The sequence below is a fragment of the Leopardus geoffroyi genome, chromosome C1 (genome assembly GCF_018350155.1).
Source record: "Leopardus geoffroyi isolate Oge1 chromosome C1, O.geoffroyi_Oge1_pat1.0, whole genome shotgun sequence".
NCBI classification, from domain to species: domain Eukaryota; kingdom Metazoa; phylum Chordata; class Mammalia; order Carnivora; family Felidae; genus Leopardus; species Leopardus geoffroyi.
Window position 1 is genome coordinate 160,801,079 of NC_059328.1, and position 14,139 is coordinate 160,815,217.

At 36.5% G+C, this 14,139-nt stretch overlaps 2 protein-coding genes and 1 pseudogene across 2 annotated transcripts in view; 1 reads left to right on the forward strand and 2 right to left on the reverse strand.

Annotated features, from left to right (window-relative positions):
• Nucleotides 1–14,139, reverse strand: part of SLC25A12 (solute carrier family 25 member 12) — a 207,081-nt gene that overhangs the window by 158,314 nt on the left and 34,628 nt on the right. The window lies entirely within an intron of this gene.
• Nucleotides 1–14,139, forward strand: part of HAT1 (histone acetyltransferase 1) — a 59,252-nt gene that overhangs the window by 31,536 nt on the left and 13,577 nt on the right. The window contains exons 7-9 of the mRNA XM_045480201.1: nucleotides 262–366; nucleotides 691–797; nucleotides 12,745–12,896. Of these exons, the coding sequence (XP_045336157.1) occupies nucleotides 262–366; nucleotides 691–797; nucleotides 12,745–12,896 (364 nt within the window). The remainder of the gene's footprint in view (nucleotides 1–261; nucleotides 367–690; nucleotides 798–12,744; nucleotides 12,897–14,139) is intronic.
• On the reverse strand, nucleotides 6,659–10,468 carry LOC123599767 (annotated as a pseudogene).

The following is a 14,139-nucleotide window of genomic DNA, read 5'->3' on the forward strand; positions in this document are numbered from 1 at the left end:
CCTGTGTTTTCTTTTACTTGCCACCTATTCATCTTTATAATAGGCAAGTGCACTGAAGTGATGTAAAGAGGTCTGATTTATCCAAGTTGCTGCACACCAATTAAGTGAATTGTACATTCAGAACATAGCAGGTGTACCCATTGGGCCCTCACAGAGTAGCTTGCTGACACTGAAAATTCAGTCGGAGAATGGGAAAGAAAATGGACACTGCATGGGAGCGCGACTGTAATTGACCTGCTTGGCTTTCTGTTTTATCTGCAGATTTGAGAAGTATAATAAGGATGGAGCTACGCTCTTTGCGACCGTAGGCTACATGACAGTCTATAATTACTATGTGTACCCAGACAAAACCCGGCCACGTGTAAGGTAATTGGCGGTATAACACGTGCCTTGTCTTTTATTTCAGAAGAAGGAACTGCTGAAGTTTCCAATACTTGTTATAATAGTGTTGATTTGTTTAAAAAAATCGCCATTATTCATTGGCTATGTACTGATTTATTTCATTGTTCCCTTTGAAACAGTGTGGAAGATTAAACCAATTTTGCGTATCTTGATAATTTTTGGATTTCTGGAAGGTTGATTGAAAAAAACCACACTAACTTTAAAATGTTCTTAATGCTATAGTGATTTGCAATTCTTAAACGGATCATGTTATGATATTTTAATTTTAAAATCATTTCTTTACTGTAGTCAGATGCTGATACTGACTCCATTTCAAGGTCAAGGCCATGGTGCTCAACTTCTTGAAACAGTTCATAGATACTACATTGCATCTCCTTCTGTTCTTGATATTACAGGTATGTGAAATTTGATTTGTTACTGAAAGAGCCTTTCTTAAAGAATCTGTTCTTTACTGATTAATTTTATTTTCGTCAAAAAATAACTATTCTGGTTTTTTAAAATTGTTTTTAATGCTTATTTATTTTGGGGGGGGTGGGGAGGGAGACAGAGAATCCAAAGCAGGATCCATTCTGTCAGTGCAAAGCCCGACATAGGGCTCGAGCCCACAAACCATAAGATCATGACCTGAGTTGAAGTCGGATGCTCAACCGGCTGAGCCACCCAGGCATCACAAAAATAACTATTCTGTTTTATTTATTTAGTTAGTTAGTTAGTTAGTTATTTTAACGTTTATTCATTTTTGAGACAGAGAGAGACAGAGCATGAATGGGGGAAGGTCAGAGAGAAAGGGAGACACAGAATCCGAAATAGGCTCCAGGATCTGAGCTGTCAGCACAGAGCCCGACGCGGGTCTCAAACTCAAGGACCGCGAGATCGTGACCTGAGCCGAAGTCGGACGCCCAACCGACTGAGCCACCCAGGCGCCCCAACTATTCTGTTTTAAATAGCAGCATTCTCTTGGGGTCTTTTTGGAACTGTGTGAAGATGGCTTATGGTTACATTTTAAATTATACACCTTTGGTGGGATTGGATTATATATCTAAATAAAGTGCTTTATGAATTGAACAACTTGAAGATAATGAACTGAATATATATTGGGAAATTGTGGTCAGGCATAGGTACTTTGTAAGTGTGGTATGATTTTAGTTGTTCAGTTCATTTGCCCAACCATTGCATTGCTCACAGGCCTTGCTCTAATTTTCATGTAGAGAAAGAATATTCTGAGCCTCACGAAGAAAGAAAAACCTAGGCAAATCGTTCCTGAATAGAATACACTTTTTTTTTTAATGTTTATTTTTGAGAGAGAGCATGAGAGTGAAGGGGCTGGGGGAGGACAGAAGATCTGAAGCTGGCTCTGCATTAACAGAAGTGAGCCCTATGCAGGGCTCAAACTCATGAACCATGAGATCATGGCCTGAGCCGAATGAAGTCAGACAGTTAACCAACTGAGCCATCCAGGCACCCCTAGAATACACATTTAAAAAAAATTTTTTTTAATGTTTTATTTATTTTAGAGAGAGACCGAGTAAGAGTGGGGGAAGGGCAGAGAGAGAGGGAGACACAGAATCCATGAAGCAGGTTCCAGGCTCCGAGCTGTTAGCACAGAGCCCAACACAGGGCTCGAACCCATGAACCACAAGATCATGATCTGAGCTAAAGTTGGATGCCCAACCGACTGAGCCACCCAGGAGCCCAGAGAATACACATTTCTTAAAACATGTGTTTTATATCCCTAAGATGCACACCTTCACAACAGTTGTTTATAAGGCAAAATGCAGGCCTATTTGTTTTGGATACATCTTTCATTATGAATTAGCCAGAGTCATCATTAGATGGGGTTACAGATGATAGTGTGTAACATGTGAACTACCAAAGAACTGAGTGGCTGGAACATTTATGTTATTGTTATTTTCTTCTCCCTGAGTAACACTGTTTCAGATTTGTTACTCATACAGTTGCTGATTAAACTGAAAGTCACCCCCCCCCCTTTTTTTTCATGAAAAATACTATATCGGATATTCACATCCAAATTAGGTCTTACATTTTATTAATTCTATACTAGTTGGAGTACATTTTTGTTTTTGAAGCTGTAGTACCTAACACATACTAAAATGTTAGTTTTTTTAAAAAAACCCTGTTTTGGAATTTTATCAATTTGTTTAAAGATACCAAAAAAAAAAAAAAGTACTGGATGTGGGACTAAGAAAAATATAAGTAGGCTTTTGGGGGAAAAAAAAAAAAATATATATACACACACACACACACACACACACACACACACACACACACAGAGGCTAATAGGCAGATTAGTAGTCTTTCATGTAATGTAGGGGTTTCACTTGTCCAGAGTAAACAAAATTAAAGTTACTGCAAAACAGATTCTGAATTGATCCTGTAGATTAATACAAAACTAGAGGGAAAGCATTTGCTTTTAAAAGGGAGTTCCATATTTAAATTATCTTTTCATCTGACTTTTGTGCTACTGTGAAATGGGTTAGAAATTTGGAAGATAAAGAAGTAACTGCTTAAGTTATTTTGTATCAAAAGTTATAAATTGTTTAAGTGATACCTTCACTGGCTAAGTGAAAAATTATAGGGACAATAAAAATGATGACACTTATTAAATAAGCTGAAAATTATTTGGCTTCTGTTTACTCTATAGAGCTTAGACTTGGTGCTAAACGAAGGGACTTTTTTCGTGATTTTAATCTGGAGACTTAGAGTTCACATAAGTAGTCTTTGTCTTCTCTAGTGGGTAATGTGCCAGCAGGGGTTGTTTCTATGAAGCCTCTTAACCATTTTCTTCTGTCTACTCCAACCAATAAAGTCCTTGATACTTAGCACCAATTAGCAGATAAAGAATTTTATTTCTTAAATCTCAGTGAAGAGTCATCAATAGTGTAGCCTTTATTCATTGCAAACTGAAGTCTCCAGAGAGAAAAGGCTAAACGTGCTAAAGGACTTCTGAATTTGAAAACTAGGTATCAGCTTTTATTTTCAGCGTTAACAGTTCTCAGCATTATAAATTACTAAAAATGCCTTATCAGGTGTTCTCGTTAAGACATTTCTTTTAGATTTCCATACCCAGTCTTTTTTAAAAAAGAAAACATAATTTTCCACTTTTTAGTCATTTTAGTTGCCTGTTTCTCCATTATTTTGTATATATATTTTTACCTTTGTTGATCTTTAGTAGGTTCTTGATCTTCCTTTGCAACCCTGAATATTCTTTATATTGAGATGGCCTTTTGCTTACTTGATTTACAGTCTGATATGGTAATAATTAAGTTAACATTGATGGGCCTATGTTACAGGATAGACAGGTGGTTGTGGTATAATTGCCACTCATTTTCTTTTTTTTAGCACTTAATTTTAAAGCAAAATATTGGAAGATAGTTCTTTATATCATCTGCACCTTCCTATTCAGGATGTCACTATCTTAAGATATAAAGCATTTGAATACACCTCAGTTGTATGACCTTATAAATATAATCAGTGATTTATTTCTTCTAAAGTTCTGAAGAGAATTGAATTTAGCAATAGAAATTGATCTTGCAGGGGCGCCTGGGTGGCTCAGTCGGTGAAGCGTCTGACTTCAGCTCAGGTCACTATCTCGCGGTCCGTGAGTTTGAACCCCGCGTCGGGCTCTGGGCTGATGGCTCGGAGCCTGGAGCCTGCTTCCAATTCTGTGCCTCCCTCTCTCTCTCTGCCCCTCCCCCGTTCATGCTCTGTCTCTCTCTGTCTCAAAAATAAATAAACATTAAAAAAAAATTAAAAAAAAAAAAAGAAATTGATCTTGGGCTGGAATATGTATCAGTATTACTAATCTATCAGTAGTGTATTAAGAGCTAATTATAACTGTCCTTTAAATGTCCCTTTATAGTACTGGAATAGAATATTTTAGAATATTATCTGTAAAATTTTTATACTTAGGTGATTTGTGTTATCTGATTTCATATGGTTTTTTATCTCTAATATAACATATTAATATGGAGAGGTTTTTATTTTATTATTATTTTTTTAATGTTTATTTTTGAGAGAGAGTACACACACACGGGGCAGAAAGAGGGAGACAGAGAATCCGAAGCAGGCTTAGAGCTCTGAGCTGTCAGCACAGACCCCAACACAGGGCCCAAACCCACAAACTGTGAGTCATGACCTGAGACAAAGTTGGATGCTCAACTGACTGAGCCATCCAGGCGCCCCTGGAAAATTTTTCTTTTTAAATTTTTTTTTTTAACGTTTATTTTTGAAGGAGAGACAGAGCATGAGCGGAGGAGGGGCAGAGAGAGAGAGGGAGACACAGAATCCAAAGCAAGCTCCAGGCTCTGAGCTGTCAGGGCGCAGGGCTCAAACTCACGGCTCAAACTCACAAACAGTGAAATCATGACCTGTGCCCAAGTCAGAAGCTTAACCGACTGAGCCACCCAGGCACCCCTGGAGAGATTTTTAAAAAATGATAGAAGAGCACTTATGTTGTTAGATAATGTATTTAATTTGGAAAAAACTCAATTTTTGATTTTGAACGTGACTGTAGATTTAAACTCAAGCAAATTTCATCTTTTAAATGTGTTGCTTTTCTTTGTAGCAGAGAAACAAAGGAATTGAAAGATGTCACAGATTACTGAGTGTCACCATTTTAAGTTCATTTTCAGTCTGACATTTTTGGTTAAAGTTCTTACAGATTGAAATGGTGACTTGCCTCCTTATATTGTCAGTCTATCACAGCTTATGTAAAACTAAATGGAAATTTTTTGTATGTTTTTCTGAATTACAAGAAAATTTCTGATAGGAGAATGTAGTATGAGTTTTTAGATTTTTCTCAACTGTAATTCTATTTTCTATGTTTTTTCCTAATATTCTGAGGAAATAGAATTCTGAGGAAATTTCTGAGGAAAATAGAATTCTGTAATTCTATTTTCTATGTAATTTCTGATAGGAATGTGGTATGAGTTTTTAGATTTTTCTCAACTGTAATTCTATTCTCTATGTTTTTTCCTAATATTCTGAGGTTATAGAGGTTACTTAAGCTGTCACTCATACTAAATTTTATTTTGAATTAATATTAGCAAAAACAGTGTTTTTCTAAACAGATTAGAAGAGGTAGACTTGAAAAAATTGACATTAAATAAGTTTGAACCTCATCTGTTAGTACTGAAATTTTTTAAAGAGATGCTTGCTTGAGAGTATGTCATTTAGTAGAGGTTTAATTAAAGCAATTTTATTGAGGTATGATTTGCATACCATAAAATTCACCCATTTTAGGCATACAGTTCAGTGAGTTTTAGTGTATCTGCCTACTTTTACAGCCATCACCACAGTCCTGTTTTAGAATATTTCTATCACAGTTAAAAGACCCCACATGTCCATTTGCAGTCAGTCCCTGTTCCCAGTCTCTTAAATGAGGTCTGTGATCCATTTTGAGTTAATTTTTGTATATTATATAAGTTTCTAAATTCATCCTTTTACATATGGCTATCCAGTTGATGCAGTGCCATTTGTTAAAAAGACTGTTTTTTTCCCCTCCATTGAATTGCCTTGGTACCTATGTTGAAAATCAGTTGATCATAAATGGGAAGAGTTATTTCTAGATTCTGAGAGTCAATGTATGTCTGTCCTTATGCCAGTATCATACTATCTTGATTAGTTTACTATAGCTTTATGTTGAGTTTGTTTTTTTTTTTATTATGTGAAATTTAATCCACCAAATATGTACATTGAGTTTGTGGAGTGTGGTTTTCCTGGGTGCTGCAGAAGTTTCTTGAAATGATCAATGAGTAGGGTTAAAAATGGATACTAGCCCTGCCCAGGTAGCTAGGAATGGGGTAGGGAAGGGCAGAGAGAGGAAGCCTCAATTAGAGGGGACTGGCTGGGGACAACCATGACCTTTAAGGACCTGGAGTATAGCCTCTGTGAGTGAGCCCCCAGTCAACACAGTCTGGGGCTGGTGTTGCAAGTTTATTAGTAGCTGACCCCAGCACAACTGCCCCATAAGGTGCAATCTACCTAACAAATGAAAACTTCTTAACCCATCTCCTATACATTCCTTCTACCCCCCAACAGAGGTTTAAATTCTTAAAACAGAACCACTCTAATGGTTACATAGGAAACACAGTCCTCATCTTTTTGTCTCAAGGATAGCAGCTGTTCCCCCTCCAGCCAGCCCCCCAGCTCGCCTTTTCCCCCAATTATTTATGTGTTAAGACGATGAAGAGGAGGATCCAGGCCATAGGGAGACTCCTACTTCTGAGGGGCTGCTTCAGTGGTGCCAGGGCATAGAGTGGGCAAGACATAGCAGATGTCCTGGCAAAAGGGCCCAGTTGCCTGGTATTTCCTCCAACAGGCCTTGCTTACTTATTAGGGTAAGGGATTGCATTTGTTTTCCTGATAAAGTTGCATCCTCTTTTGCTTTTCTTGCCTCTTCTTTCTTCCTGGTGACCTGCTGCACTCCTTTCTGCTCTTTCTGATTGATCTCTGGCCAGGTGAGGTCAGCCTTGGCCTAGTCTGTCGTCCCAATAAATGCATTTTAATGTGATGCTTTTTTGCTTTCTCCCTGTCTTCTTTTTCTTTCCTTGAAAGCTCCTTGGGCTTGTCCAGATACACTTGTGTGACCTTTCTAATTATCTGTGCCACCCAGTTGTGGTTCTTGATGTTGATGAGCCCTTCCACACCTTTGCTGGTGGTCATCTTCATCATCCTTACTCTCTTCTGAGGCTAGAGATTTCTTCTTCTTTTTGGAGTCACCTGCAGCCTCATCACCTTCTTATCTTGCTTCTCCTCTTCTCTGGCCTTTTGCTTTCCAGCCTAAAGATGTGCATCATTCTCCTTGGGGCTCATGTACTGCTGGCTAGGCCTTTGTGGCCTCCCTTTCTCTCTTAAGTATCATGGCTCCAGCAACAGCAGTACCTCAGCCTTTATATTGAGTTTTGAAATCAGAAAGTGAAATTTCTCTAGTCATGTTCTTTTTCAAAATTGTTTCAGTTATATAGGATCCCTTGTGTTTTCATAGAAATTTCTATTTCTGTTTTCTACTTACTTGATTTCCACATTAACTTTTATTATTTTCTTCTTATTTGGGTTCAATTTGCTCTTATTCTAATGAAGACTGAAACTTAGGTTTTTTATTTGATTTGATGTCTTTTCTAATGCAGAAGTTTAAATATATAAGTACTTTCATATTTATATACAACATGTATTTTCATAAGTTACGCTTTTATTCAGTTCAAAATACCTGTTTTTTAATTTTTTTTTTTTTTTTTTAATTTTTTGAGAGAGAGAGGCAGCATGAGGACGGGAGGGGCAGAGAGAGAGGGAGACACAAAATCTGAAGCAGGCTCCAGGCTCTGAGCTGTCAGCACAGAACCCAACGTGGGGCTCAAACTTGTGAACCACAAGATCATGACCTCAGCCAAACTGAGCCCCCCAGGCGCCCCATCTTTTTCTTTTTTTTTTTTTAAGTAAACTCTATACCTATTGTGGGGCTTGAACTCATAACCCTGAGATCAAGAGTCGCATGGTTTACCTACTGAGCCAGCCAGGCGTCCAGTTCAAAATCTCTTCCAATAGCATTTTGGTCCATGGGTTATTCAGAAGTATGTTTAATTTCTAAATATCGTAGATTCCCAAATTTCCTTCTGTTGTTGATATCTAATTCTGTTGTTGTTAGAGAACATACTTTGTAACTTCAGTTCTTTTTCATTTATTGAATTTTAATTTATACTTTACCTTAGGGTCCCTAAACTCTTTCTTTAAAATGTGAAGCAATAAATACCTTATGTTTTGCAAGCCATGTATGTTCTCTGTAACCATGGTGAGATTTGGTCCATGGGCCATTGTTTACTAATTTTTTGCCCAACATGTGGTCTTGCTGGAGAATGTTCCATGTGTGCTTGAAAGGAATGCGTATTCTGCTGTTGTTGGGTGAAATGATACCTAACTACCAGATAGGTCAAGTTAGTTGATAGAGTTCTTCACGCCTTCTCTATATTTGCTGATTTTCTGTCTAGTTGTTCTGTCCGTTATTGGGTAGTATTGAAATTTCCAACTATTTTTATTGAATTATCTATTTCTTCCTTAATTCTGTCAGCTTTTATTTTATGTATTTTGGGCCTCTGTTGTTGTCTATGTGTTTATAATTGTTAACATCTTCATGAATTAATTTGTCATTATAAAATGTGCCCTTTTTTCTCATTTTTTTTTTGTCTTAAACTGTTTTTTCCCAATTGTTTTTTTAGTAATGCTTAAACTCATCCTTTGACTTTCAGCTTTCGAATCCAAAATGTTTCTGTTGTAGATAGTATATCGTTGGATCTTTTTTTATCCAGTCTGACAATCTCTGCTTCGTTATTGGAATGTTTAATGTATCTACATTTAATGTAATTATTGCTGTGGTTAGAATTATGCCTTCCATTTGCTACTTGTTTTCTAAATGTTGCTTTTTGTTGTTCTTCTTTTGTTTCTTTTTTGCTACCTTTTTGTTTATGTTTATTTTGAGAGAGAGGTGAGAGTGCCCGCCCACAAGCGGGGGAGGGGCAGAGAGAAGGAGAGAGAATCCCAAGCAGGTTCCTCACCATCAGTGCAGAGCCCAGTGTGGGGCTCAAACTCAAGAACTGTGAGATCATGACCTGAGCCAAGATTTTAAGAGTCAGATGCTTAACCAACTGAGCCACCCAGGCACCCCATTGACATATATATTACATCCTTGTACATTAGAAACCAAACGTTGGTTTTATAATTATTTTTTCATGTAATTTTTTTTTAAACCAGTTGAGAGGAGAAAAGAGAAAAAAATTATACCAACTTTTATATTTCATAATTTAACAGGGTTCTTTTCTTCATATAGATTTGACGTATCATGTTCTTTTAATCTAAAGAATTTTTTTTTAGTATTTCTTGTACGGTCTGTTAGCAACACTTTCTCTTTCCTTTTCTGAGAATATCTTTATTTCAACTTCATTTTGAAGGATATTGCTGGATATAGAATTCTTTAACAGTTATTTTTCTTTCAGTACTTTGCATGTATCACCCCACTGACTTCCGGCCGTCTATGGTTTCTGATGAGTCGTTTTCCTCTTATTGCTTTCAGGATTTTCTTTTTGCCTCTGGCTTTTGACAGTCTGTACTTCAGTTGTTTTGTTCACTGTTGATTTCATCATCTGTGTACATTCCTAATAGACCATAATTTCATACCAAACTGATACAGTGACAGAATTTCACTTACCATTTTTAAGCCATTGTCATATAATATTTAATTAATGATTACATGGATACGATGTTAATGTCACACGGAAACATTAAGAAGGTGTTTAGTTCATATGGATTGAATGAATGGAGGATTGGATAGTGACTCAGAATCATAAAACATTACCCCTTGCTCAGACTTTTTTTTTTTATAAACAGCTTTATTGAGATATAGTTAACATATTCTGCAATTCACTTAAAGTGTACAGTTTTTAAGTGATATTTATAGTGCAGCCATTACCATAATCTAATTTTGGAATGTTCCATTCTCCCAAAATAGAAGCCCACTACTCATTAGCAGTCACTCCTTTCCTCATTCACCCCCTACCACCTATACCCCTCCAGCTCTAGGCAACCACTAATCTATTTTAGTCTAGAGATTTGCCTATTCTTGACATTGAAGTCATATAATAATACGATGCTTCTTTCACTTGATGTGTTTTCAAGGTTCATCCTTATTATAGCATAGGTTAGTACTTCATTTCTTTTTATTGCCAAAGAATGTTCCATTGTGTGGATATACCAAATTTTATTTATCCATTTATCAATTGATGTACATTTGGGTTGTTTACTTTTTGCCTCTTATGAATAGTGCTACTGTGAATATTTGTTTAGAAGTTTTTCGGTGGACCTATGTTTCATATCTCTTGGGTACATACCTAGGTGTAGAAATGGTCAAAAACCTGGTAACTGTGTTTTACCTCTTGAGGAACCACCAGATTATTTTCCAAAGTGGCTGTACCATTTTACATTTCCACCAGTAGAATGAAGGTTTCAATTTCTCCACACCTTCATCAATATTTCTTATTGTCTTTTTTATTCTAGTCATTCTAGTGGACGTGGAATGGTATTTCATTGTGGTTTTGATGTGCATTTTCTTGTGGCTAATGATTTTGATTGAGCATCTTTTCATGTGGTTATTGTCCCTTTGTAGATCTTCTTGAGAAATGTGTGTTTAGATCCTTTGCCTGATTTTTAAAGAAATTTTTTAATGTTTGTTTATTTTTGAGACAGAGCTTGAGCCAGAGGAGGGGTAGAGAGAGAGGGAGACACAGAATCTGAAGCACCTTTGCCTAATTTTTAATTGAGTTCTCTTTTTCTTATTGAATTGTAAAACATTTTTATATATAAAATCTGGGTGCAAGTCTCTTACCATATATGTAACTTGGAAATATTTGCTCCCATTCTGTAGGTTGTCTTTTCATTTTCTTAATGGTATCATTTGAGCACAAAAGTTTTAAATTTTGATATAGCCCAATTTATCTTTTTTGTTGTTATTTGTGCTTTTGGTTCTGAGAAACCATTGCCTAAGCAAAAGTCATGAAGATTTATTCCTATGTTTTATTCTAAGAATTTTATAGTTTTAATCCTTCTTTTTTTTTTTTTTAAGTTTATTTATTTTGAGTGAGAGAGAGAGGAGAAGAGAGAATCCCAAGCAGGCTCCATGCTTAGTGCAGAGCCCGACATGGGGCTTGGGGCTCCATCTCATGACTATGAGATCAAGACCTGAGCCAGTATCAAGAGTCGGATGCTTAACCAACTGAGCCACCCAGGCACCCCTAGTTTTGCCTCTTACATTTAGGTATATGGTTGATTTTGATTTATTTTTGTGTATGGTGAGGAAAGGGGTCCATCTTCATTCTTTGGCTTGTGGAGATCCCGTTGTCCAAGTACCATTTGTTAAAAGATCATTCTTTCCCTCACTGATTGGTTTGGGAACACTTCTCAAAAGTCAGTTGACCAAAAAAAAAAAAAAAAAAAAAAAAAATTAATTGATCATAAATGTAGAGGTTTCTTTTTAACTCTCAATCCAGTTCCATTGATCTGTTCTTATGCCAGTACCGTGCTGTCTTGATCACTGTAGCTTTGTAGTAATTTTTGAAATCAGGAAGTGTGAGTCTTCTAACATTTGTTCTTTTTCATGATCGTTTGGGCTACTCTGGGTTCCTTCCATAACTGTATGAATTTTAGGATAAACTTAATTTCTGCAACTAAAAAGGCTAGCTGGGATTTTGATAGGGATTGCTTTGAATGATTTGTAGAGTATTGTTACTGTAACAATATTAAGTCTTATGATCCATGAACTAGCTCAGAATTTGGTATTCTTTGTTTCAAGCCATTTACTGATCAGAAAACAAGAGCTCAGAGAAGTGAGGTGACTTGCCTATGGTCCTGTATCTATGAATGACAGAACTGGGACTCAAACTGATTTTCTTTGTGTAGTCTTCTTTCTACCCATCATGTTTTGCTATTTTCCTTGTCAACTACTTAGTCTAATGTAGATAGACAAACAAAGGAAGATCTATGCTATTCAGATGCAGTGAAGAAAGGATCAAAATCATATTGTCATTTTATTCTTAAAATATATATATGTTTGCTTTTGTGGAAGCAAGAATTTTTTTTAAATTAGGGGAAAGAAGTATGGCAGACTGTAAAGGTTATTGGTTTAGGGTAGGGGAGTTATAATTGAGCTTTAGAAGCTTTAGATATCACTGAATACTTGCTTTTGGAATTGATTATCCAAACTTGAATCTCTTGTTTATACAGCTACTTTAATTGAAAATAAAATTGGGGCGCCTGGGTGGCTCAGTCAGTTAAGTGTCTGACTTCGACTCAGATCATTATCTCAACGCTCGGTTGGTGGGTTCGAGCCCTGCGTTGGGCTCTGTGCTGTCAGCTCAGAGCCTGGAGCCTGCTTGGGATTCTGTGTCTCCCTCTCTCTCTGCCCCTCACCCGTTCGCACTCTGTCTTTCTCTCTCTCTCTCTCTCTCTCTCTCTCTGTCTCTCTCTCTCTCTCTCTCAAAAATTAATAAACATTAAAAAAAATTTTTTTTAATAAAACTAAGATGCATAGGATAGCACCCATGAAAATGTCTACATCTGAAAGGAGTAGCTCTAATTTCACAAATACTATGTAATTTTATTTAGCAAAGATAATAGTGCCATTGTTTGATTAAAAAGGAATAATCCTTTCTCATTATAACTTTTGTCTTGTAAAATTATTTTAATAATATTTCCTTTTTCTAGCCTAACATGTATATTGAGATCTCAAATGATGAAGGAATTATGTTGGATAAGAGAAATATTATTCTGCCTTTTCTTTAGCGGAAGATCCATCCAAAAGTTACGTGAAATTAAGAGACTTTGTGCTTGTGAAGCTCTGTCAAGATTTGCCCTGTTTTTCCCGGGAAAAGTTGATGCAAGGATTCAATGAAGAGATGGCAATAGAGGCACAACAGAAGTTCAAAATAAATAAGGTATTTTTATTCTGTAGAAGGAAAACATTTCAGTTTGGAAGTTTTCTTTCTTTTTTAAGTACAACTTAAACGTTGCAAATGCATTAAGAATACATGTGTGGGAAGTAGCAGTGGTTGAGAGTATAGGCTCTGAAGCCAGATTGCCTGGTTCAGATCTGGGTATAGCACTTGTTCTGTGACTTAGGGCAATTTAATTTCCTCATGAATAGAATGGGAAGATAGTTGATTTTATGGCTTATTAAGTGTAACAAGCAGAAAAGAATGGATAGTATGATCTTACGTTTGCTTTTTAAGAAAATATTTCAAATGATAAAATAGTTAATACTTCTGGAGACGGTATTGGTGGGGGGAAGGGCTGGAGTAAAACACTTAACTTTTACTTTATGTACATCTGTATATTTGAATTTTAAAGTAGTAAATATCCTAAAATAGGTACAGAAGAAATAATCTGGGAGTTCAGAGGAGGGAGTTTAGTTTCTTATATTTATGTATGCAGGGGAGTCAGAGTTTTTCATGGGAGGGAGGTGCATCTGATCTAAGCTTTGAAGAATGGGTAGGATTTGGATTATGAAGGTATGGGAGATGAAGAGTATTCCAATAAGGACTAGTATGTGATATTGTTGACTTGGGAGATCTCATCTAACTCTCCAATGTAGATTTTCCTTCTGAACTCCAACACTGTATATAAAAAGGTTCCTGATCACTGATCTTCAACAGCTTAATTTGAACTGAAACTTTCCATTTTCTCCTACCTTAAAACACTTTAGTGGCTTCCTAGTTTTAAGATAAATAAATATTTTAGAAATATTTGGTATGTCCAGACTGTATTAAACCTTTAGAGAGTTTATTCAATAGCTCAGCTTTTAAAAGAGAATACAAACACCTTTTTTCCTTTAAGAAAAAGAATTCAAAACTTAGTATGGCACATAGAGCCAGTCATAATGTGGACCCTGCCAACCGTGGTAGACTCATTTTCCTACCACTTTCCTGCAAGCTGTGGCATTATTAAACCTCTTGCTATTTCCCAACTGTGCTACATCTTTCTTCTTTTGAAGTCTGTTTAACTATTCCCTTTGCCCTTGATACCCCCTTTTCTTGTTCCTCCATCTTTGCCTTGCCAGATATTACTCATTTTTCAGGCTCAGCTCAGGTGTCCCTTCCGGAATGTTCAGACATCATCTTCCCAATCTACCTATACTTGACCCCTCCCCTGTCTTCAATAAATAGATGTGAAACAACAGAA